At 39.3% G+C, this 24,959-nt stretch overlaps 1 protein-coding gene and 1 long non-coding RNA gene across 4 annotated transcripts in view; one reads left to right on the plus strand and one right to left on the minus strand.

Annotated features, from left to right (window-relative positions):
• The window catches only part of PACRG (parkin coregulated), a 250,778-nt gene extending 230,773 nt beyond the window's left edge, over positions 1 to 20,005 (plus strand). For all 3 annotated transcript variants that reach the window (XM_037392583.1, XM_037392582.1, XM_037392585.1), the window contains one exon: positions 19,665 to 20,005. In XM_037392583.1, coding sequence (XP_037248480.1) covers positions 19,665 to 19,825 — 161 coding nt within the window. In that variant the 3' untranslated portion in view covers positions 19,826 to 20,005. The remainder of the gene's footprint in view (positions 1 to 19,664) is intronic.
• Positions 14 to 18,237, minus strand: LOC119150232. The gene is made up of 3 exons (XR_005104974.1): positions 17,731 to 18,237; positions 17,231 to 17,347; positions 14 to 3,316 (listed from the first exon to the last, which is right to left on the minus strand). It is a non-coding gene; the product is annotated as an uncharacterized LOC119150232 (long non-coding RNA).
• Positions 20,006 to 24,959: the final 4,954 nt, after the last annotated feature.

Consider the following 24,959-nt stretch of genomic DNA (forward strand, 5'->3'; position numbering starts at 1 on the left):
TACACAGTTATAATCCATATCTTATTACAAATACAAAGTACTATACACATGCATTTTAAATAGCACATTTTCTTAACGTAAAACATTTTCCTTTTCAGAAACCATTGCTAGTAAGTAATCAATTGTGATTATAGTAACAGCCACAAAACATTTATTACTTAATGTGATTATTTAAATGTAAATAAACAAAATAAAATCCCCCTCCTATCTTATTTTCTATTAAACCAACATTTCCCAACCTTAAATACTTTTCCATGGTGAAGTATTTCTCACCTTCTCATATAAATAAGACTTTTTTAATGTTACCTATCATAGGATTTGAGTATTTTCCAAAAACTAATTAGACTCACAATAGCTCAGCAATCTCATTTATTCTTAACCTCACCTTTTCCACCTTGATCCATGTCCTATTTTCTGCTTCTTAGCTGCTTTGTATAGTGACTATGAGGATACTAATTTGAAGTGAGTTTTCAGCTTTGTTCTGAAAGCTGAGAGAATTGTGGTCAATCTAATATCCTCTGACAGCAAAACTGAAATCTTTTGTTCTGTTTATTGAATTAACCTATATTCTGCTCCCATGAGCTTTGTTTTTCAGATTGATAGATTCATGACTAACACAAAAGAGAGCAACTGAGGATGACAGTCTCCTCACAGAGAAATGTACCCTGCGGTACAGGGGAAAAACATTTCACATTTAGGGTAGAGACTGTATCTTTGGCCGGGTGAGTTTAAAGGATACCAATAATCAGAGTTTGTTGGACTTACATCAAAGTAATGTAAACATCAGTAATTCATTCAGGTAGTTTGCAATGAAAAAGCCATGGCCTAATCTTAGTACAGCTGGCTAGGGTACAGCTTTATAGTCGGTCTCAGGTGGAAAAAGGCCTTTTCCAAAATTGTGAACTAATCCGTCATCCATGACTGATTTCACCATTCTCTGACTGAATGCCAAGTGATCCAAATGGACTGCTTTGATGGCCTAATTAGCTTGAGGATCCCGCAGTATAAGGTGATATGTTGGAAGATGATCACTGTAGTAAAATTTAACAGAGTATTCTCTTCTTCTCTGGTCATTTTCTGTCTTGATGGAATCTGAATTTGTACAATTGCTCTATTATAAGAGCTGATGTCTGTGAAACACTAGGGAAGGTGAAAGCTGAGAATGTTACACACATTAAAGGTAAATAAACCGCATGATGGAACTATTGACATCAGAGATTATGGACTCTCACTGTTATTCCCCAATGAAAATATTCCTGCCAATATAGATGTTTATATTAAGGATGTTTATTTAAAGATATTTTTTTTAAAGTACTCAGAACAGCAGAATTAAACGGAAAAGATAATTCTACAGGCATCATATGCATTTTCCCTATATTCATGGACTAATTAAGGAATGGGGGAGACTGTGATTCTTTTAGAAAATCAAATACAAAACTCTATTGATGCTTTTTACTATTGAATAGGTACTATGAAACATTAAGAAACTGATGTCCATATTGCATTTTTAATCTGCTTTATGGAATACTTGAGAAGTGTGTACAATATCCCAGTATTTATTTGTAGTAGTTACTTTAAACTATTTCAGGGAACATATGATTGTATATAAAAATACTTAAAGTTCCAGCTGAATAAACACTCACGTTTCCCATCAGCTTCAAAGGTCTACAAATATACTCTGTGCACAATTTAAAGTGAAAAATGTGTATTAAATCCATCTGACCTTTTTCATTTTAAATGCCATTCTACCTTATCTAAATTATATATGTTTTGGATCTTTCTGTATTAAAATTCTTATTTGAGGGATGGAAACTTTCTCCACAATATATATTTATGGGCATTCAGATAGGTTTTATTATAAACAGTTATTGTACCAAGTGTGAGTTCACATGTCATGGATCCAGAAGCGTTTCAGAATATATGGCTAGTAAAGCTGTTGTGAATGGCCATTAATATGTGAAATATTATTTCTGGGTGTTGTAGGGGAGACAAACAGAGTTTCATATCAGGGTATACATTTTCTTTCTTTTCAGATAAAATCCAATTACATTCTTAAAGCATTATTTTTTAACTATTATGTTTTTATCAACTATCGTTAAAATGTGGTCTTAAGTTGTTAAATTAAAAACTTAAGCTGCTAAATGAAAGTATATCCACTTGCTGCAAGTACTCATTTAAAAACAAACCAGCATGAATTAAAACCATATAAGCAAGAAATGGTTGTTTGACATAGGAAACTGTTAAAGTGTTGAACTGTTAAACTGTTAAAAAGTTCTGGTGAATATTGCTGATGATGCTGAAGTCAAAAGAACAAATTTTTTTCTTTATGAAAGGAATGTGATTTGCTTCAAAATTAATTGTGTCGTGCTAATCCTTCTGAAAGTAAATGAGAACATTTTAGAAATATACTCTCAGAGACAAGAATGAATGTGTTCTGCTTTACATTAATATAAAAAACAATTTCACAACATGAGAAAAAAGTTAACCCACACTCCTATTAACACTTCACCCACGAAAATCAAATCATGGCATTTGATCTTGCTCTCACTGAATTCAATGTATCGAATTTAACAGAAAGACAACCTCATCACAGCTAAGTCCAGCACTGGCCCTGCTGCTCTAATTAGACTTTAACAATATTAGTTTCTTTTCTCCCCTCATCTTTTTACTTCATTTCCCTTGACTGGAGAGCAATTTCACCAAAATGTAGTAGACTAATCATTAACTGGCAGCAGCATATAGACTGAAGTATTAAATTGACAATCACAGCAGTAGGATACCAGAAATTTATAGAAGCATAACAGTTTCTTCTGCTGGTTGTGTGATAATTATTTTTCTGCTCATTTACATCCAAAAGTAATTAAACTCTACAACAAAACTATGTACTGTAGTGTTGGTGCAAAGTCTGGTGTTTGGAGGTTATGCAGAGATTCCATGAAAACATCGTGATGGGAACTGTTGTTCTTTTGTGCTGTCACTTCCTAAAAATTTGCAGAAACATACCGTTGAAAGAATTAGGTCACACAAAATGTGGCCTAAGGGCTTCTCCTTTCCGTTTTTCCCAGTGGAGTTCTACAGCTGATGCGATAAAAACTGTTCTACATCAATAATTTTTTTAGTTTGTTTCCTGAAAAATTTATTTGGCTTATGGAAATAAACCATCTTTATCATTCAGTGGGAAAATATCCTTGTCTTTCCTTCCAGATCTGGTTTCTCAGTACAAGTGCAGTGGTGTTACAGTACCCATGAAGTTGTTTAATAAATGTTGGCAACTGTAATGATCTTCTGAATCTTCTTCAGATGGTTATAGTTAAGGCTGTGCATTAAAAATACATGTCACAGTGATGTAAGAAAAAGATTACAGCAAACGTTGCTTTCCTCGATATTACAGCTTACATATAAATAAATACAACTTCAAAGCTGAGAAATTTTCTCTCTCATGACATTTCTTACCAAAGTCTCACAGTGTTTCATGTTCACATGTGCCTTTTCCTGTTAGAGGGATAATGGATAGCTGTTGTTCTCTTGTAATTTTGGTACTATGAAAAAGTTATGAGATAACAGCATAGCTAGTACTTTTTGTATTGAAAATAAGCTAATTAATCACTTTAGTGGGCAAAGAAAAGCTAACTCCCTCTCTCATTTAGTCTTCTGAAACTCAGTGATTCACATGGTGAGGCACGAATATAGCTCACAGCAGTATTAGGCCCTTCATTTCTTAATACTTTGTACACGCTTGCCTTGCCTGCTTGCTTCTTTAGTTAGGAAATGCTTTGATATAAATAAACACACTTTAGTCCTGAATTTTCAATTACTTACACACTTGCATGACAGTTTCCTGAATCAGACCTCTGTGTGCTTATGAAACCAAGAACTGCATTTTATATAGCATAAGATTTATCTTATTGAGAAATTTTGCATTAATTTTGTTGATTGCCATTTTCTGAAGGTTAAATATCTTCTTTATCTTTCTTTTCTCCTCCTTTTTCTCAAATTTTTGGGGGTTTGGGGTTTTTTTGGTAATATCTTGCTTAAGCTTACAAGGTTACAGATGATGCCAACATTTAACTTATGTTTGTTCACTTTGCCTTATGGCCACAGCAGTTTTTCTTGAATATTTGGAAGATACTCTTGTGAGTGTGACACAGAAACACCATCTTTATGTAATTTATATAGATTGTGCCCTACAATAACACCTTTAACTGTTATCGCAATACAAAGAAATAAAAAGATGAAGAATACGCTTTTATCACTTTTAGAACAGTTATTATGTCTGTAAAAACATAAACAGCCATAAATAAATGAAGATAGATGCAGAGTAACCATCTGTTAGGAAGTTAGTTCAAGTCAAAACACTTAAAACTTGGCACCGTAGATATATTCTGTATTTAGGCATTTAAATATCTAGCCTAATGTACAGATGTTCTGACTCACTGCAGCCTTCATTTGGGAACTGGTAAGGGCTCAGGATCAGCCCGCTCAGGTAGCTGCCGAAGATTGGATTCAGGTGCTAACCTTTGGGTCCCTCTGAAAACATTGGCACGTGTTCACAGTCTAACAAAAGGTCTGTCTCACAGCTTCTTACTTGCCAAATCATAAGCACAGAGGTCAGAAGAGCCTTTCTCCATGAGTAGCTAATATGATAATTGGGTGAAATCTCCCTGATCATGAAAGATGCAGATTTAAAACCACATAGGCTCAGCATTGCTGGACTTCATTCCTGCTTCCCGGAAGGGTGCTTCCCCGCCAGCTTTTCAAACAATTAAAGCTAAGGCAGCCATTGCTGCCCTTAGTCACCTTTTTTTTTCCTGACTTCCAAAAACGCAAGGCTTAATGGATCACAAGGTTATTCTGTTCTGTAATTCTTCCCCCCTGACCTCAACTCCCATAACTTTTAAAACTTGTTTTCCAAATTCAGTCAAACTGGAAAAGGGGCAGAGTTTCTGGAAAAATAAGCATCTGGGTAGAAAGGAGAGGTCCAATTTTATGCCCATGATGAGAGAAACGTTGGTAGGGTATACAACACAAAAACAAGCCTTAGCTTATACTATCTTTCAGCTGGTAGAACCTGTAGGGAATGAATTATTACTGCAGAGACCTGTAGCACAAAACCAGCACACGTCCATGGGAAACAGGTATCATTACTGTCTTGTGGCACAACTTGGTTTTAAAGAAATCATACCGTCTTACCCAGAAGGAATGACAATAGGTATCTACCCTCAGGAAAATTTCTGGGCTGTAGCTCCAAGGTGGATGCAAATATTTGAGTCTTGAAGAAAAGCAAGATTTAGACACTGTTCTGCTTGCTGTTGCCCACTTGCTACCTCTGTGGGACTCACTCAGCAGCCCTTCACTCATTTGAACACTGTTCTTGGGGATGTAACTCCTACTTTATGTGGTGAGGTAAGTCTAGTGCAGCTCTACTGATTCTCCTGCAGAGCCCATGGGACAGGTATTAAGTGTTACAATTCCTAACTTGGTCTGAAATTTCCATTCTGACTTTAAGAGATTTATACCATGATGTTGTCTCCTACCCTGTGTCTCTAATCCTGCCTGACTCTTCGCATTTGTTTTCCAAGGACGTGTGAAGTCAGTCTGTCAGCTGAAAATTGTGAGTGCTATCGTTGTTCCTCTCCTATAAAATCAAGTTCTTATTGTACCATTTCCCCTAGAGCTAGAACCATAACCCCTGTTTAAGCCAATCTGAGCCACTAGATATAAATATATTACAATAGTGAGGATATGTAAATAAACTAATATTAGCCTGACTTCTTCCATGACTTCTGAGTATTCAGTGACAGTGGTTATAATCTCTGCCAGAAAACTATCAGCAGTTTCAGGAGCTGTTGAGGCAGATGGCTGAGGCACTAGGTCTAATAACAAGCATGCCTAAAATGACTTACTGACTCTTTCAGCATTTTTTGATGTTAAGTAGAAAGGAAAGTTTATGCCTCTCCAAAATGAGGATATTACCAAACCAGCAAGAGATCTCTGGTTCATGATTTTTTATCCATACAATTAAAAGGAAGGAAGACAATAGAAGAGGAGAGGTCTCAAGCACTGGGAGGCTGTAGGTACCTCTCCTCTCACGAGCTAATAACAGCTTCAGTTCACCTTCTCTATCTTAAAAAGTCAATACTTAAGCTGATATCACACATTCTTGTAGGAGCCCTATACTTACACTAATAAGGTTGACATTCCCTTCTAATCATTTCCTGAAGAAAACTTGTAAGTAGTTGAGAATCTTACTCAGAACTGTAAAGCAAAGATATTGGGTCCTAGCTACACACGTGCAGATAAGTCTGTCTATCTTTTCACCATGTTTTGCTACAAAATGCCAGCCGAAACTCAACAGGCTCAGATGTAACATTTATTGGCATCCAGTGGGATACTTTGAATTACACTACAAAATAACTATGCTAATCCATAATGCATATAGTAATATAAATCGCAACCTTTATGGAGCATACTTAAGAACATTAACTAGCCAAATGGCTTCCCTTCCTCCACTTTTTACTTATCAGTGAAGCACTCAATAAACTTTGGCTGTGGTAGGCTAAGTGATTCAGGAAGAACTTTCCAGATATTGCCATTCAGTGGTGAAATTTCTTGGTGACTCATGAATAATTTTGTTCACATGAATTTATGGAAACCAGTATATGTTATTCTTTTCCCTTAAAATAACATCCCCTAGTTTCTTTCAAAAGTCATCATTCTGCACTAGCTGCTTTTGTCCAAAAATGCTCAGTGATAATTTTCTGAAGCAGAGTTTGTTACTCCTGAGTTAGTGCTTCCATAGGTACCAATTCAGCACTGCAGCTGCAGAGTTGGATCAGAGACCAGTAAACTCACCGCAGTGATTAGCATTGAACAATGTAAGAGGTGAAACAGCCGTCTGTGGCCTGCTGGAGGGAGGCGATAAAGAAATATTGTGAGATGTTACTTCTCCCTTTCCTCTGGAGGCTGACCCTATCCACGGAGCAAGAAGCATTTCAGGAAAACTGCAAGAGAGTATTACTCTTGAAATATGTTCCACTTTGATAATAGTCATGCTGTCTTACAGGTTATCTTTTCAATGTGTTCCAAATTTATCCAAAAAAATGCCCTCATTACTTTCCTTGATAGGAATGGCCATCTCATTGTTATTAATGTAAAGCTAGTTAGAATGTGTGCATGTATTCTCAAATCATCCAAGTGTGAGAAAGCATATTTAAGTTGCCAGGGAAGAATTTTCTTGACAGTTTTTTACTTCTGTTCATTATAATACATGAAAATGCAAAGTTACAAATATTCAACCACATTGGGCTCTGCCACGCTATTTAACTGGTTTTTTGGCTGCTGGTTATAAACCTCTAGGCTAGCCTGAGTTGACCAAGAGCATTCAACCCTATTACTTGGTTCCCTTGACTCTTCCTCCCTGTCCTGACATTTGTGCGTGTGTGTTTATGAGCTGTTTTCCTTCTGAAGATGAACAGTTATAGGCTTGTCAGGCACCAGGGCTGGAAAGGCTGTAAGACAAGTGAATGATGAATAAAAAAATTAAGAATGCAATTACCAAATGTAGCTTGCTTTAGCTACATGTTGGAGAATGTAAGTGGTCATATTTGCCAGGATTGGCTGGAGAATAGCAAGTTAAAAATTTTCTAGTTCTGTGCCTTACTGCTCTGGCACAGCAACATGTGAGAATAGCAAACACTCAAATGACCACTGCAAGGGAGATGAACTTGCTGTAACTAGAACACTGCCATCAGCCTGTAGATACATAATATTTTCAGCAGTTTAGGACAGGCAAATACAAATTCATCTGAGAAGCAAAGATTCTTTTTCAAGCTTTACTGTTCAGGTTCACTACTTCTTGCAGTGAAGTGAAAGGCTATTAAGAAAAGTGTTACAAACTGAACTAGAAGTGCTGCATTGTTAGCAGTTGGATATTTTCTACATGATGACACCTATACAGATATCATAAAGGTATTACTAGTGTTAACCAGGGTCCAATTTACCCTGCTGAGCATGTCATATATCCTGTTGACACTCATAAAAGCCATTTTTACTTCTACACATAGTCCCAGAACAGATAAGTTTAAAGGCCTTTTTCAGTAAATGTGTAAAAACAAGTACAGCCTTAAGAGATTAAGTGTTTATGGATGATTGCAGTTCGTCAGGTGTGATGTGAGAAATAGCAGCATTATTTTTTGCTATATTCATACATGCCAACACAAAAATTGTATCATGGACACTATAAATCAGAAAAATATACCCTTAATTCTTTCTCCAACAACTAGGACCTATGATCACTTTTTATTTTTTCAGAAAAATACTATCTGGAATGAGGAAAAAGGTACTGAATTAGCGGTTCTTACTGGAACAATACCATTTTCTTAAAATAATGAACAAAATTAATGAAGCAAAATAAAATAAGTATATAATTTTAGAGAATTTTTTTCTATTAACATATTGTAATATATATGAATAATAGTTTTATCTAAAAAAAATGCTATTTCCCATCCTATTGTGTTGTGTGCAATTACTTCTTTGTTCTGAACAATTGTATTTAAGCATCGATAAAACGCTTGTGTTTTAAAAATTTAACACTGCAATACCTTTGTAAAAAAGTTAGGTGTACTTTTTAAAAACAGTCTAGAGTCTATGATACCTATAGCGGCATAGTAAATAATGATTTTATATTGGATAGTAAACGAAGTAATCATACACAAGTTGCATAAGTGGCAAAAACCCAAATGGTTTTGCTGTGTATTGCAAGAGTGTGTCAGTCTGCTAAATCTCAGTAGGTGGTCTAAGCACTGCATCACGTTACTGGAAAAACATGTAAATATCTTGCCTTTGTCCATACATACTGATGTTATCAGAAGAGTAATTTAAACTACCATTGCAATTCAGTTTCTTTCTGGTTTTTGGTTGGTTTTGTTGTGGTTTTTTTTTTCAATTTCAGCTAAGTGGTTCTTCTTAGACAAATTAAAATAGACAATTCAGAAGCTCACAGTACCAGCATGCTGCACTATTTGAGTCCCTGCAGTCTTGATGACAAGCTAGATAAATAAGCAGTTGTACCTGAGATGTTTGACTTTTAGTAACCATTGAGGTGGGCTATGCAAGTTTCACAATGTGCCACCAACCAATCTCCCTTTCACTGATTTATCTCAGGAAAAATACATGTTCAGAGAAACACATGGTTTCTCAGTTCATTTAATATCAGTAAAAAGTGCTAAAGGTTTCTGTAAAGGAAGTATTTAAATGCCAATATTTAAAATAATATTTACAAAATTAGCTTATGGCAGAACAAGATTTGAAGAACTCAGTAAGCTATACTGGAGAACTCTCATCCCCATTCCTCACATAACTCTTTCTTCAGCTTACTGCTTAATAATTTCAAATCACAAAAAGATGCAAAGGTTAAGTTGTTTGGGATGACCATCTGCTGTATTTTCTTTTTGTTCAGCTATAGTGTCATGCTAGTAATAGTATGTCCTCAATAATGTGTGTACCACAGAATACAGAAGTGTCTTCTTGGCATTCAACATACAGTCTCTTCAAGAATCGCTTCAGAAGACTGAAGTGATGTACAAGAAGAGTAAGTTTCTATAATCTGAGATACTGGCTTTTTTGCATGTATCTTTATTTCCTCCACCTACAAGAAGGGCTGGAAGGTGGATCTAGGGAACTACAGGCCTGTCAGTCTGACCTCGGTGCCAGGGAATGTTATGGAGCAGATCATCTTGAGCTCTATCACACGCCACGTAGAGGACAACCAGGCAATCAGACCCAGTCAGCACTGGTTTATGAAAGGCAGGTCCTGCGAGAGAAAGGCCGTGGGTGTTGTCTACCTAGGCTTTAGTAAAGCCTTTGCCACCATTTCCCACAGCATTCTCCTGGAGAAACTGGCTGCTCGTGGCTTAGCCAGGTGCACTGTTTGCTGGGTAAATAACTGGCTGAATGGCCAAGCCCAAAGAGTAGTGGTGAATGGAGTTAATACCAATGGTGTTCCCCAGGGCTCAGTACTGGCGTTAGTTCTATTTAATACCTTTGTCAATGATATGGACAAAAGGATTGAGTGCACCCTCAGTAAGTTTGCCAATGACACCAAGCTGGGGGGAGTGTTGACCTGCCTGAGGGCAGGAAGGCTCTGCAGGGGGATCTGGACAGGCTGGGCCGATGGGCCAAGGCCAATTGTATGAGGTTCAACAAGGGCAAGTGCCGGGTCCTGCACTTGGGTCACACCAACCCCACACAGCGCTACAGACCTGGGGAACAGTGGCTGGAAAGTGCCTGGTGGGAAAGGGCCTGGGGGTGCTGGTCAACAACCAGCTGAGCATGAGCCAGCAGTGTGCCCAGGTGGCTAAGAAGGCCAACAGTGTCCAGATTTGTATCTGAAACAGTGTGGCCAGCAGGACTAGAGAAGTGATGGTGCCCCTGTACTTGGCACTGGTGAGGCCACACCTCGAATCCTGTGTTCAGTTTTGGGCCTCTCACTACAGGAGGGATGTAGAGGTGCTGAAGTGTGTCCAGAGACGGGCGATGGAGCTGAGGAAGGGTCTGGAGCACAAGTCTGATGAGGAGCAGCTGAGGGAACTGGGGTTGTTTAACCCAGACAAAAGGAGGTTCAGGGGGGACCTTGTCACTCTCTACAACTACCTGACAGGAGGCTGTAGGGAGGTGGGGGTCAGTCTCTTCTCCCAAGTAACAAGTGACGGGACAAGAAGAAATGGTCTCAAGCTGTGCCAGAGGAGGTTTAGATTGGATATTAGGAAAATCTTCATTCAAAATGTTGTCACCATCGGAACAGGCTGCCCAGGGAAGTGGTTGAGTCACCATCCCTGGAGGTGTTTAAAAGACGTGTAGATGTGGCAGTTTGGGACATGGTTTAGTGGTGGGCTTGGCAGGGCTGTGTTAATGGTTGGACTCGATGATCTTAAAGGTCTTTTCCATCCTAAATGATTCTGTGGTTCTATGATTCCCAAAGCATTACAGCTTTCCTTATTAAATTCATTTTATTGTGAGAAAACCTCAGTCATTCAGCACGTTGGGCTGGATGCTGCTGAGCCTCTTGCTTTCTTCATACTTGGGTCCCTTTTGAATCACAGGTTAAGCAACAAAAGGTGTCAGTATAATTTAAACAACAAGAATCATAGAATCATAGAAGGCTTCGTTTGGAAGGGACCTTAAAGAGCATCTAGTTTCAACTCCCCTGCCACGGGCTGGTACACCTTCCACTAGATCAGGTTTTCCATTTAGAGTCACTAATGAAGTGGTTGTTCTTATTCACTTAACTTCACACTTAATGCAAGGAAAATGTTGGAAAAGATAAATACGAGACAGTTTTGTTAAAGATTCCCGAAGCTTTAAAAAAAATCAAAAATCAGACCATATGTTGTGTATATGCGGTTCCTATATTGCTTTCAAAAGGCTTCAACTTTCACAATTCAAAAGCTGTGAATCTGCAAAAGACCACACTTAGGGGACACAATTTTTCTTTTTTATCTGTTTGACATTCTTGTAAGTAAAGACTACACACTATGATACATTTTAGTTGTATAAAAATTGGCTTTTTTCTGTTTGCTTGAAAAGCTGTAATAAATTCAAATGTATGCTTTTCTTAATATAAAATGAATAGCTGTTAACTAGCTTTTGATAAGTATTTATTTTTATGTCCTTCATGTTCACCATAAAAGGAATGCAAATTCCTATCTTGGGAAAGTAATTTTTATTTTTTTTTTTTTTAATCTGTGATATGTGCTGATCCAACTGGAAAAAGTCAGAAAGAAACAGTAATCAGATTAGTCAATTTACTTAAAAAAATATGTATTACAAAAATTTAAGGAGACATCCTTATGCTTGTAGTATAGATATTTAGGGGAGCAGAGTGTTCCTTTCTGTCTGGCTTGAGGATAAAAAAGCACATTCCAGTTTCAGTGCTAGCTGTCCTTTAAACTGCATAAATTCTGTCCTTGTCCCACAGCAGTGAAAGATATCTTGGCAAACCCACATATTCATTCATAGCTTTCATCTCCTTGTCCCTTCTCAAATCTCTGCTAAAACACCCTCTGTTGACTTTGGGTTCTTGGCTATTTCGCTTAATTAGGGAACAGAAAAACTAGAAAACTGGCAACGTCAGGCATATCCAGCAACTTATAGGCATATCTAACAACTTGCTCCCATAATTTTGATGGGATTTTTTTAATACATTGACCTAGTTTTTGTATGGTTGCATTCCAATGACAATAAAGGCCTCACCCTTCTGTCACAAAGTTATGGAAGCAGTCTTTGAAATCATTTAGTTGTCAATGAAATTTTTGATGGGCAAGCTATACCAAATAGGGTCTTTCAATGGCAATGACTTTAAGCAGTGAATTTAGACAGGACAAATTCCATTACTATGTGACAGATGTACAAACATACCAACAGTTATTAACACAAAGTAATAAATTACTGAGCTTTTTGCTTGTAAAGAAAAAGCTAGGGATTTTCCTTAAAAGGATTTTGGTTATATTAATGAAAATCTTCCAGTGGGGGAAGGAGGGTGGATTGTCAAGCACCTTGAGTTTAAGTATGAATAAACTCAATGTTAAAAATTGGCTGTTGTAGGATTGCATTTCATGTTGAAGTCAACGATCTTTAAAGGATTTGGGGACTTTAAGCTTTGTCACTGTGAATTAAATTAAAAAATAATTTATGTTTATTCCACACATATACAAAGATTTGGTTTTCTTTTAATTCTTTTCAGGTTAATTATGCTATATTTGGATGAGAAATTAATGTGATGAACAGATATATTTCACATCAGTCCAGCGAAGCTATGCAAATTTTGCATACACACACATGATTTCCAGCTAAAAAATAGTATTTACTTTGTACTAGCTTATATACACTCAAAACAACTGGAAGAACATCAGATTCATGTAAGCAGTGTAACTTTTCTTGCATTTTAAGCATGATTTGTGACTAATGTATAATTTTTGAACAGTAAACAGTGTACCAAGGCCACAGAGATCTCAGCCTCCAGGTTCTGTTCCCCTGTTGAGCACGTTGTTTATCTAAGATTATTTAATACTACTTTGTTTGATATTGATCAGTAGCACAAACATAGGCAAACTTCAAAGTCTAAATTTATTGGAGAAGTTTAAGTACTTATAGAGGAAAAAAACCACAACAATATTCTCTTATTTTTTACTTTATTGGTCAAAGAGTTTGCTAATATAATTTGTTACAAAAGCTGTGATTTCTTTTTTGGTTTTGTAATTCTATTTGAAAAAAGAAAAAAAAAAAAGTTCTGGGCTTAGAAAGGATTACATCTGATGTTGCGAACATTTCCTGGAAATGGAAAACTGTGATAACAGCTGCTGTCTTGGCTCATTTTCAGTTGTTTTTTTTTGGTTTGTTGGCTTTGGGGGTTTTTTTATACTGCAGCAATTTACAAGTAGTTACAGCTATCTCTAGTAGGCTTACATCATTAGTAAAACATTGTAAGTCAGTCAAATGCTTCCTTTCCAATCAGAGCACTTCCTCCACTTACTGAATTGTTGACTTTCTGAACAGTATTTATAGTAACAGCACTTACATTTTAAAATAAATGCTAATTTATGAAATAACTAAAAGCTAGCTGCATATGGAAGATAACTTTAGACAGAATCTGTATTTTATGCTAAAGCAAAATACCTTCAATGAGAATCAAGGAAATCTTGGAAGCATCTTAGATAGATAATACCTAGCTGAATTATATCAAAAGTATAAAATTGTTTTTTTCTAAGACCTATGATAAGCAGAAACATCTCTGTAAGAGTGTTCTTTTAGAATTCCAAGCATACATGTTTCTTCTTGGATTGAAACATTCTTCTGCAATCTCTGCAGTATTGTAGCATTGTAAAGCAATAAACACTCTGTACTAGTGATGAAAAATAGAAGGAAAAGCCAAGTAAAGCAAAAGACAAGGAACTCTTAAGTGTTGATAGTGTCAAAAAACAGGTCTGTGCATATTCAAAGATTTGGTCTCCTTGAGGTATATTAATACTTTCACCTTTAATGTTTTACAGTGTTTTGAAAGATACATGTTAATAATTTTAAAAATTATGTTTTCATAGTTTCAAATCAGAGTGTTAATGAAATTTTATTAATTTTTCAGTCAAATCTATGTCTCTTTCTTCAGTATATGATTAAGCTTTCAGAAGCAACATTACGTATGCAGGTTAGAATCTGTTACCATGCTAGAAGTTTAAGTTTGTTTTGTATCAAAACAGGTAATAATTCTCCCTGTGAAGTTTGTGACTTCAGCAAATCCTCCTTTTCCAAATGCGTTTTAATATTTCAGGAGTAGCACTTCCCTTCATCACATTTGAAATGGCTGGTGAAAAGCTGTGCCAGCTCCAGGGGATCTCTGCACCATTTCTTGTTCTGGGATTACTCTGCGCTGAGCAGCTACAGATATTTCACCCTGAGCAACCTGACCTAACTTTGAAAATGGAGCTGACTTTGAGCAGGGCATTTGGACCCAACGGCTCCAGAGGTTCCTTCCAACATAAATTACTCTATGAGCTCATCTTTCCAGTGCTCTAGCTTTGGGACTGGCCTGCGTGAGGCCAGTTTGCGCTTCTGTGTACATATAATCTAGACGTGTCCTAAGAAACATTTGGAGCTGGTGCTCACATTGCTCTGAGCCCTCAAGAATGGAACACTGGGTGTTCTGTCTGGGTTAATAACGACCAGAAGTCATAACCTCCTGGTGGCTCTTCCTTCACCTGAATGAAGTTAACCGGCAATCTCTCTCTTTTTTAGCAGACAGGGGGTTTTTAGAGTCTTACCCTGTGACTTTTCATAGACTTCAATTAAAAGAACAGGGAGACCGAACTACCTCATGCTTCCTGGAGCTGGCAATTTCAAAGCACAGCTCTGAGTCACGGCAAGAGGAGCGGTGCAGAGGAGCCCTCCTCCCTCTCGCCACACTGACTCATCAGGGGCTTTCATTTTCCACTGGGTCAGGAAGCCAACACCTTTTATGACAATTAAACTAATCCTAACGAGAGGAGTTTAAAAAATCAATTAAGCTCTGAACTGTACCTGAGCAGTGAACCTATGTGATGTGGATGCTGTCATAGATGCATGTCAATCTATAGCTGAAATCAGCTTTCATTTATTTCCTGGTATTGATGCTGACTCCTAGAAGAAAAAAGTCCTGAAATTTTCCACCAAATATTATAATGCTAGTTTGTACTGCTTAACTGTATGTTGTTCCGTGACAAGCTTTACTATAGAAATACAGTTCAATACTGAGAAATATATCTGCACTTTACAATCCTATTACTGTTGGGTTTTTTAAGTAAAAATCCTACTCAGTTTAATGGTTAGCGTGCTGGATTCCTGTAATCATTTTAATTGCTGAAAATACCTGTGGGTTTAACTAGGACGAACTGAGCAGCTTAAAAATTATTTTCCTGTAGTTCTATTTTACCTGTGTTTTATTTTCATCATCTACAATAAAAAGTCAAAAAGCATGATCGGTGACTGATTCCTCCCATGACTTGTTCCAAGACACTGTATCTCTGTTTCTCAGGATTCAAAAAGGGAGGAACGATGCCTATCATCTTTCCAAATGGTTTTATCAATTTGTGTACAAAAAAACCCCCAAAACCATTAAACAAGAGCGCTCTGTTTTTAACTAGTAGTAGTTCAAAAACTTCTGCTAGGACCCACTTGTTTTGATACAAGCTGAAATATATGTGTGCGTATAAATGCACTTAAAACTTCATCAGTAAAGAATAAAGGAATGGCCTTTGAGTTACAATTTGACTGAAAACTGCTTAAGCTGGGCACATGAGGTTTCCTTCTCAGTCTCTTCAGAAATGTCTTTTTAAGTATTATTCTGTACTCTAACAATAAGCATTTGTCAGACTCTTAACATTTGGGAAAATTCTAATATCCCAAGATCTATGACATCCCTACAGTAACAGGTGTATGAAGCTCTGGATTTATTTTGTGCTTTCTGTGAAGCAGAACCTTGGGAACAACCACCACCAGGAGCCAGATCTGGTGTCTGTGAGGTACCTCCAGAGAGGTACGATGGCATATTTGGGGTATTAAACCCCCTCTTTTCAAGATCTGGCCTGCCTTGAAGTGAAAATTAGTAAACTGAAAGAACATCTCGAATACTTTCAGATGCTAACAAACGTCCGGAGATAGGAATAGGTCTGACTGAGCTTTAGGGGTTGTTTACCTTTCTCATCCACTCTAGGACATCAAAACTGCCATATCAAGCTCTAAATGTATTGACAGAAACTTGCTTGCCCTTTAATGTGATACAATTTTGTATTTGCAGCATTAGCCTCGTGAAATTTTGAAACGCAATGAGATGGAATACAAATAACACTAGAGTTTCTTTAATATCCTGAATCATGACTAGACTCAAATACAAATCAGGTTTTAAAGCAAAATTCAAACCCTTCTCCATTCCCTGCCAAGCACTGAGTTCAGTCCCTGAAGGTCTGAGCGGGGCTTCCTCGGCTACGGCAGCTGGCACCGACAGCGCTGAAGGCAGGGCAGGGAGCGCCGCGCCAGGGCTTGGCATGCTGGGTGATTTCATCAGCCCGCACAGGTCTTGACAGGTGCAAAGCTTTTCACTTCACTTTAAGGACCATGAAACCCTTGATGCATGATCTAGGAGACTGGGAACTAACTTTTTGATCCAGGAAGGCAAAATGAGATCTTTTCCTCATTGTAGTCCTCTAGATTTGTATTAGTATTCCTTCAATGTATTTCTTCTAAACACAGAAACATTTGCTCTGAAAAGTGTTCTTGATGCATGCTGAATTTGCCAGACATCTCACTTTAAGACAAAGATATGACAAATGTGCTTCCTAGCGTTTTCATGTTGATTTATTCTCCCTCACAAAGGACAGCTTCATAAAGAGCTCGAATCAGATCCATGTTCACACTTTACATGTGCAGCATTTTTGTAGCTGACAAAGTCAGCTTCTCAGGCAAACTGGCTTGGAAATAAAGTCAAATGAGAGAAGGGCATGCAGAGACTGCCATACTTCGGTAGCTAATTTTTTCCAACTAATCATCATTATTATTATGACTAGATATTTACCCTTAGGTGCATTGGGAAGATCATTCTGACTCATCCATTTAGTAGATGTTGTCCTGTTGGGTTAATGATTATCTTTTTTGTCTGAAAGATTTGTTAATTCTTATAACTGCATAGGATAGCTGTTTTAGTACTTACCAGGTGACCTCGATGCTGACATAACCTTTCTGGTACTGTTGATTGTAGCTTGTGTCATGGCATCAATGTGAATTACGGCTGTCTTGAGGATACAAACCTTCATATAGCACAGATGGTCTGTAGGAAAAAAAAAAAACGTAATGACAATCTGCACATCACACATTCAGTCTTCCCTTACAGACTATTTCCTTTATCATTGCCTCATTCTCTTAGGCACCATTTAATCAAGCATCTAAGGCATCATATAGTGTACAGACTATGTTCTATAATAAAGGCTGTAACATGGGATTCTGGAAAATACCTCCGCTACCAGCATTATCATAGCATCTTGTCAGCCTCCTCAAAACTTGCTTAGCAATGTATTACTATTACTCCCAGAAAGCTGAGGTTTTTACTACGTCTTTGAAAGAACTATGAAAGCTGTGTAAGCTCATTAGCAAAGCCTGTGTGTAGGCTTAAAATAACAGGTAATAGACAAATGGTTGGAAAGTTGGTAATACCTTTACATATTTGCCAAGACTTAGGTCAAGGTTCAGGGGTTTTGTTGCTCAAACCAGTGAAATCAGAAATACCTCCAGGTGTTCTGGGGAGTGCTGGCAGTGCACATGCAACACAAGTGATGAGGCACAGTCGATCTCAGTTGTTTCCTGCAAAAGCAAACCATGTGTAGACTAAATTGCTCTCAGTTGTGATGTGCTAGGCTTTTTGCATTTGTATTCTGTATAAGCCAATCCTTTTATTTAATAGCTCTTGGTGTTTTCTGTGCATTCTCATAATCTGTTATTTCTAACATTACAGTAAATTCATTGTAGTAAATTTTGATGTCACAACCCTGGCTTCTCATGTCAGTGAAATAAACAGTTAATATACAAGAAAGTATTTGTATGCTTGAGAGTAATTATCTCAAAATTTACTGCCTTTTCACTCAGAAGGCCAGTCCTTGTTTGTCCCATCTGTATTTGTGTAAACATTTTACAAAAAGCAAAGTGACACAAATGTGTGTCAGCAGTTTGACAAATTGATATACACATAGTGAACTTGGAGTGCAATCTGATATTTTACAGGAAAATACAGCAAAAGGATGATTTTTACCTGTTGTCATCAGCTCCTTCTTCATGAGCATGGTTCTTCAGTTTTTACTGGCAACAAAGTCAAAAACTTCAAATCCAGATCCTTGGGCTTAGATCCAGGAGAGGATGTGAGGATGGGTGCAGTTGTACACCTACATGCCCCTGACCTGGAGATGTGGAGGCAGCAGTGGGGTCAAAATCTACCCTTGCCCTCATGTGTGCTGAGTTTCTAATGTGAAACCAGGCACTACCCAAGAAGTTGCTTGCATTATCTTGAGAAATATGTCCTTTGCTGGCTGGCTGAGAGTGTCAATAAGCAAGCAGCATTATTGGGGATGCTGAATGTATGACCTGGGCACATTGCCACCACTGCCCAGAGTGAGACCACTGAGGGATTGCATGTGGACTGTCCTACAGCACTGTAACAGCCGCTGAACTTGGCCACTATATTGCACCCGATCTGAGTACATTATGCTCCTACCAAATTATTTTTTCACCTAAGTCTTGGAATATATCCATATTAAGATAGTTTTCAGAATATTGATCTAAACCAAAATGAAATATATTTTCCTCCTTTAAATCTCTGAGCATCATTGCAGGTGAAGTTGTTTCTTATTCTTGTATTTTCTGTTACAGTTGTTCACGCTGACTTTTTTAAAGAATTATGCTACGTGCATATGGATGTGTGTCACCCTTCTAGTCCGTGTTAGAGAAAGCAGCAGTAAATGTTACTGCATCTGGGGGCCACAGTACTTTGTCCTTTTGACACTGACTTAATTTTGCACATTTTTCAGGGAGCAGAAATTGAATGAGAGCTGTTTTATATTGCAAATCTCTCTTTTAGGCCACATGACATCTCCTCTAACAGAAACAACATAAGTGTGTGAATATGATGGAACATGGAACAATCCCAAAACAATACCTGTTTAAGATTTCAAACCATAACGAGTCTAGCTTAAGTCACATTTTGTAGATAAGCATTCATGCCTCTGGCAGTAGAATTTTGTCCTAAATAAACAATATTAGAAATAAAGAAGTAATGGTTTTAAGAGATTAACAGTGTAAGAGAGAGTCCATGTTCATCTTATAAAAGAATGTTTGCTTTATTGTTATTTGGATTTTTGCTTAGCTACTGAAGTTAACGAGTACATAAATTTTGAAGGCATATGAAATCGGAGCCTGAGCAGCGCCTTAAAGAGATACCAAAACCATCCTGTTTTCAAATTCAGCTCCGTTTAGTGCAACAGAGTGAAGTTTCTAATAGAGGCACAGTGACTGACCAGCAATTGCAATATCCTGTCATCATTTCAAAGCATAACAGTAAAATTAATATAATTCTTGTTTCTTTCTGTTTTATTAACCAGTTAATTCAGGCGATGGGATAGACTACGGCCAGCAGAAGTGTGAAAACATTGGAGACCTGATCGAAGAGACACTGGAAGCCTTTGAACGTCATGGTGGAGAAACTGCTTATATAAACATTAAATACATGATCCCTACTTATCAGTCATGCATATTAAACTGAGTTGTATCAAATGGGATGATTCCATGTGTTCTAAAAAAACTGTATCTGACATTCTATGGCATCTTGTTAGTCATGCTTTTTTTCTCTACAGCTGCTAAAATAGTGGCTTCTGGAGCATTAGAGTGTTAGCGCTATTGTGAACAAGGCTTTCCAATACATAAATAGTGCCTGTTCCTTTGATTACAATGGTGTACTGTGCTTGTTTGTTCCCTGAAAGAATCACTCCTTTATAACAGAGCTGACTCGAGCAGGAATCAGAGTTAAACCTTCACTTGTATAGACAATAAAACTATAATTTTCATACGCGATTCAGCAATTGCTGTTCTGTGTCCGCTTGCCCTGAGGGTGATGTCAGAGGCTGTAACAAGAAGAGTTTATGCTGACTGCTTAATAGGTGTTTGTCATGGAAGAGAAACACCAGTTCAGCAGTGCCTCTCTAGCAGCTGTGCTGAATAATGTGCACTGACATACAATAAAACTGTTGAATGTATATACCAATTACAGCAGGAAAATTTATATGGTCCATTATAAGGCACTGTCATTAAATGAATTCATGTTTCATACACACTCCTGATCTCAGCTTCCAGGTGTTTACCTTTTCATGAAACTTGGGTTCCTCTTGGTAAACATCAGGCATAGCCACGGTTTTGAAGAAAAGAAGCCCAGAAAAAACTTCAATAAATCAGATGGAAGATATCATGTAAATAATGTATTTGTCCCTAATGACACTGTTAATCTGGGTAAACACAGAATATACACATATTTTTAAAGGGCACTGGGTTTTTTTTCTAACTGCAAGGTTGCTGTGGCTTTTCTGTTATTATTATAGTATATATTGTACAATGTAACTATTGTTACAGGAATCCCTTACAATTTCCTACTCAATTAGCTTCTCCCTGCATACTCCCACCATGGAACTGATATAATTATGGATTTAAGCAAGGCTATTGAGATTGACTTTATTGCTTTTTAAGCATTTCTATGGAATAAACCTACAAAAAATAAAACGAGTTTTACAATTCTCAAGGACAACCATTTAAAAATACCAAGTCAGCTCAAAACAAATCAGGAAATATGAGATAAAAACCATGAGATTTTTAAAAGTACTGACTTTGGGTTCATTTGGCTTTTATTCTGGTTTCTGGAAGCTCTTAAAATATAAGCAAGCTGTACTTCCAAGTGTTTCTCTGTAACTGCTAGAGCTCAAAATGCACTCTTTGGTGTTAGACACATGAGACTTTTTCCAAGTGCTTAGCCACATCCATGTTCACACCCTACAAGGCTTGCCTCTGTGAGAGACACAGCCCCTATGCTGCCCTGTTCTCTTGGGTGCATATTGGAAGCATGGCCAGCACCTTCCCACCTGCTGAAACTCTAAGCTGAATCTGTCGTTGGACTTACATTAGACTTGCCTTTTCCTGTTCTCTGGGCTCTTCAGCCTGAAGATTTTTTTGTATCTTTTACTTCCTTCTCTTTCCTGTAATTGAAAAAAAAAAGTTAAGAGGAAAATTTTTACTCTTCCTGCCTCTTTGAGGAACTGCAACATCAAGGGATGTCACCAGCCACGAATGCTCACCAGCCCCTGGTTGAGGCATGGCTGCTGAAGGTGTGCCTTTTTCCCAGGCTCTGGAGACCTTTCTTTTCTTTTACACATTGCCAGGGCTTCCCTCAAGCCTCTAGAGTTTAGACAGTGTCTATTTCTGTGACTAACACACCCCCGTGATGGATGACACATCCAATATGCTGCCTCACATCTAAGGTGTCTGTAAATCTTTCACCTCCTGGGCAGAAGGGAAGGTGAAACCTGGCTGCAGGCCCCTGTCTTGGGAAGCTCAAGAGCTTTGTCTTCAAACCATGCAGCAATGAGTCTAACAGGATACTGCAGGAGGACTAAGGCTACATCTTCTCTTCCAAAAATGCCTTTCTACACAGCCACCCTGGCACTATCAGCACAGCCTTCACAGTTTCTCCCCGTTTCCCCTCAGCAGACCCCTGTCCTGCATTGTCCCTGGCACCAATGAGCCATACTTCTTCATTTACTGGCACCTATGGGTTTGGTTCTGTGGCACTGCAGGTTTCCCGCGAGTACAGAGTGTGCTGGAGACTGCTGCTTGGAGGGAGCTGCGCTATTCAGCTCAGAAACAAACCAAGCCCTTCATAAAAGGAAAAATCCCCAGCCACCTTTCACTCCTTAGCTATTTGTATTCTGTCCTTAAGAGAAAGCCCACTACTGCTCTTTGCTTGAGATCAAAAAACTCCTCAATAGCTGGCCTCAGTTCCCTCGCTGTTGGGCTCCAGCCACAGAGCTGCTCACAGAAGGGACGGTGCAGGAAAGGGCTCTCATCCCTTCGATCTTCCCATCACATCACTCCTCTGCATCCTGGCAGCACTGCTGAGGATGAGAGGAAGCTGCAGGCTCCTCACCAGCTTTGTAACTCTATTCCCTGACTCACTCTTCTTGCATCCCCTCCCCTTCAGCTCCACTAGGACACAAGACTAGACTGACAGACATCATGGAAAATGGGTACTTTGTGCAGCTGCAGACTTGCCCAGACCTGATCCCCTCAGCTCTTTCTTGAAGATTTCTTTCATAAGACGTTGCTTCAGCAAGGGGTGACTTTATTGCAAATCATAAGGGCAGTAGAGGTCATGCCCATTCACATCAGGAAAAATAGGTTTTACAGTGAAGTGCTTTTACTTGCATGTTCAGGATGGGAACATTAGCCTCTATAATACTACTTCTATGCCTGGGCCATTGCTTTAAAAGTGAACATTCTCCCATAACCTCATTAATTCTAGGAACTGGACTGATAAAAAGAAGCATGATAAAAACCACCAGTTGGTAATTTAGGAACACTGAGAATAAAACTATGTTAAGATGTCATTTTACTAAGTCAAACTGTAGGCCTGCCAACCTTGACAGTGTCCCTTTAAGCATGATCAGCAGCATATTTATAGGCAATTACAGCACAGCTCAGAGTACTTTATAAAGCACAAGATCAAGGACCCAGGTGCTTAAGCATATGAGTAACACTTTGTCATTCAATACACTGCTTAGCTATTTTACTATGCTCAAAAAATGGAATTGTAGTTAAAAAATAGCGACTGCCTCTCTTTTCACCAGATCATATAATTGTGGTCACTGACACTAGGGGCAAGCCAATCAACAGTTCCTAATTGCAATCAATTAAAAGGCACTCTGGGCCAGGTGTTTCAATGGGTATAAATTAAGCATAGTGCCATTAAGGGTAACTTGGCTTTACAGACTTGATGTGGTTTGTGCCTTATTCTGGGGTATTCTGCTGCTTTCTAGCTCTCCAGCAATCGCAAGGTAAGGAGCATCAGTAAAGGCACCTGTGGACCCATGGACTGTTAAATAAGTTGCAAGTGTTAGCTTTCTGGAACTATCTGAGATGTCTCCAGTTTATCTTGATTGTTGTGTTAGGTTGGCTGGTAGCTGTTTAGCTTGAAGAATAAAAAGAATAAGCTAACATCAGGGGGAAAAGAACAATCTACTTGTGGCAGCCTTTGTCTTGCATAATCATCAAAACAGGAATAAAATAAAATCCTTTTAATGATTCCTCCCCAAAGCTGTGTAAGGGATCTCTGTAACAGGTTGTCACGGTTTTGGGAACTGACACTTGGTGGATGCTGGTGGGTGCCATAAAGCAGTTGCTGTGCAAGCTGTTGAGCTCCTGAATGGTACAACTTGTCTGTGTGAGGCTGAGGGGGGCAGAGGGGGCTGGGGCTGGGGCTCCTGCCAGGCTGGGGCTGCCTGCGGAGGGGCAGAGCCTGGCAGAGGACTGGGCACACTGCTGCCAGCACCGGCGGCAGGGAGCTGGAGCCAGGCTTCTCGCTGGTAGCTTTCCAGTGTTTCAAAGAGACGGAGCTGACAAAAGGAGTTTGAAAAAGGCCTTCCAGGAGTCAAATACAAAAGGGCTATGGGAAGCTGTAAGTGGGAGGGAAGGTACGGGACCCTGGCTGGGAGGGTGTTTGTGCGCGGGGTGCAGGGATGTGTAGCTGCAGCCAAGCAGGGCAAAAATAAAAAGCTAGAGCAGACACTATGTGCTTTCCTAATCCTGTCTGGAGACCCTCTGACTTCCAGAAAAGCATTCTTCAGTCTGAGGGGCTCCGCAGGCAGTGGGGCAGTTCACATTTTTCCACTCATCTGTAACATCCTGTGTTTTCTGCTTTAAATAAAAGCAGTGATGTTTGCGGGAAATCTGTACAAAGCCCCGTCTGCTTGCAACTGCTCGGAGCTGCTTTGTGCCTCCTGGAGACCGGGAGAGGAAGGTTCATGCCCTGGCAGGACAAGAAGTTCCCTGCACCGGCCCCATAATCCTTCCGGCGTGTCAGGGGAGGGAAGGGGAGCATGTGGTGGGGCATATCTTGGCCGCGCATCTTCTTGCCTAGCGAATACAGCCTGGGTATGTCTGCGGGGCTCCTCACCAAGAGCTCTCCCCTCCTTAGGGCAGTGTGTCCAGAGGGATGAAGGGGTCTTGCAGCACCTCTGGGGTGGTGGGTGCCCTCCAGCAGGGCTGCTGGTGAGGTGGGTGGAAGTCTGTCTGAGCTGAGGGGGACAACCTGCAACCTCAGGGAGGAAAGCGTGTTTCCCACAAAGCTGGGAGGCAACCGTGTGCTCAGTATCCCTTTTGTGGTGCCAGTTTGGGTGCTTATTCCACAAATATTCAATTTTTACCAACACTGAGGAGTGAGCCAGGCAGCTGAGGAACCGGGCAGCCCTCATAAACTGCCAGCTGGTAACGCTGGGGGCCCTGGGCACAGCAGGGCTGTGCGGCGTCACTCGGGGCCAAGTGACGCTGGTGTGCCCAGCGTGTGCCATAGCATTGCTTCCCTCTGCGTTTCCCTGTTAGCAGCAGAACCTGACCTTGGCCACCCTGCTGCGGCACTGGGAGGCCAGCTGTGCACCCCAGGGCCCCTTCCTCCAGTTGAAAGGGAGGGGGAAGGGGTGGGCTGCTTACCTTTTTCACTGACAGGGCCCCTTGCATAGAGCAAAAGCCTCCAGCTGTGGAAGAAGGGGCACCCTCCCCATCACTGGGGTGGCAGTGCAGGGCACAGCTGTGCTGGCGGGGCTGTGGCCAGGGGTGTTTTGGGCACTGCACCCCTTCTGCTG

The sequence above is a fragment of the Falco rusticolus genome, chromosome 6 (genome assembly GCF_015220075.1).
Source record: "Falco rusticolus isolate bFalRus1 chromosome 6, bFalRus1.pri, whole genome shotgun sequence".
Taxonomy (NCBI): Eukaryota; Metazoa; Chordata; class Aves; order Falconiformes; family Falconidae; genus Falco; species Falco rusticolus.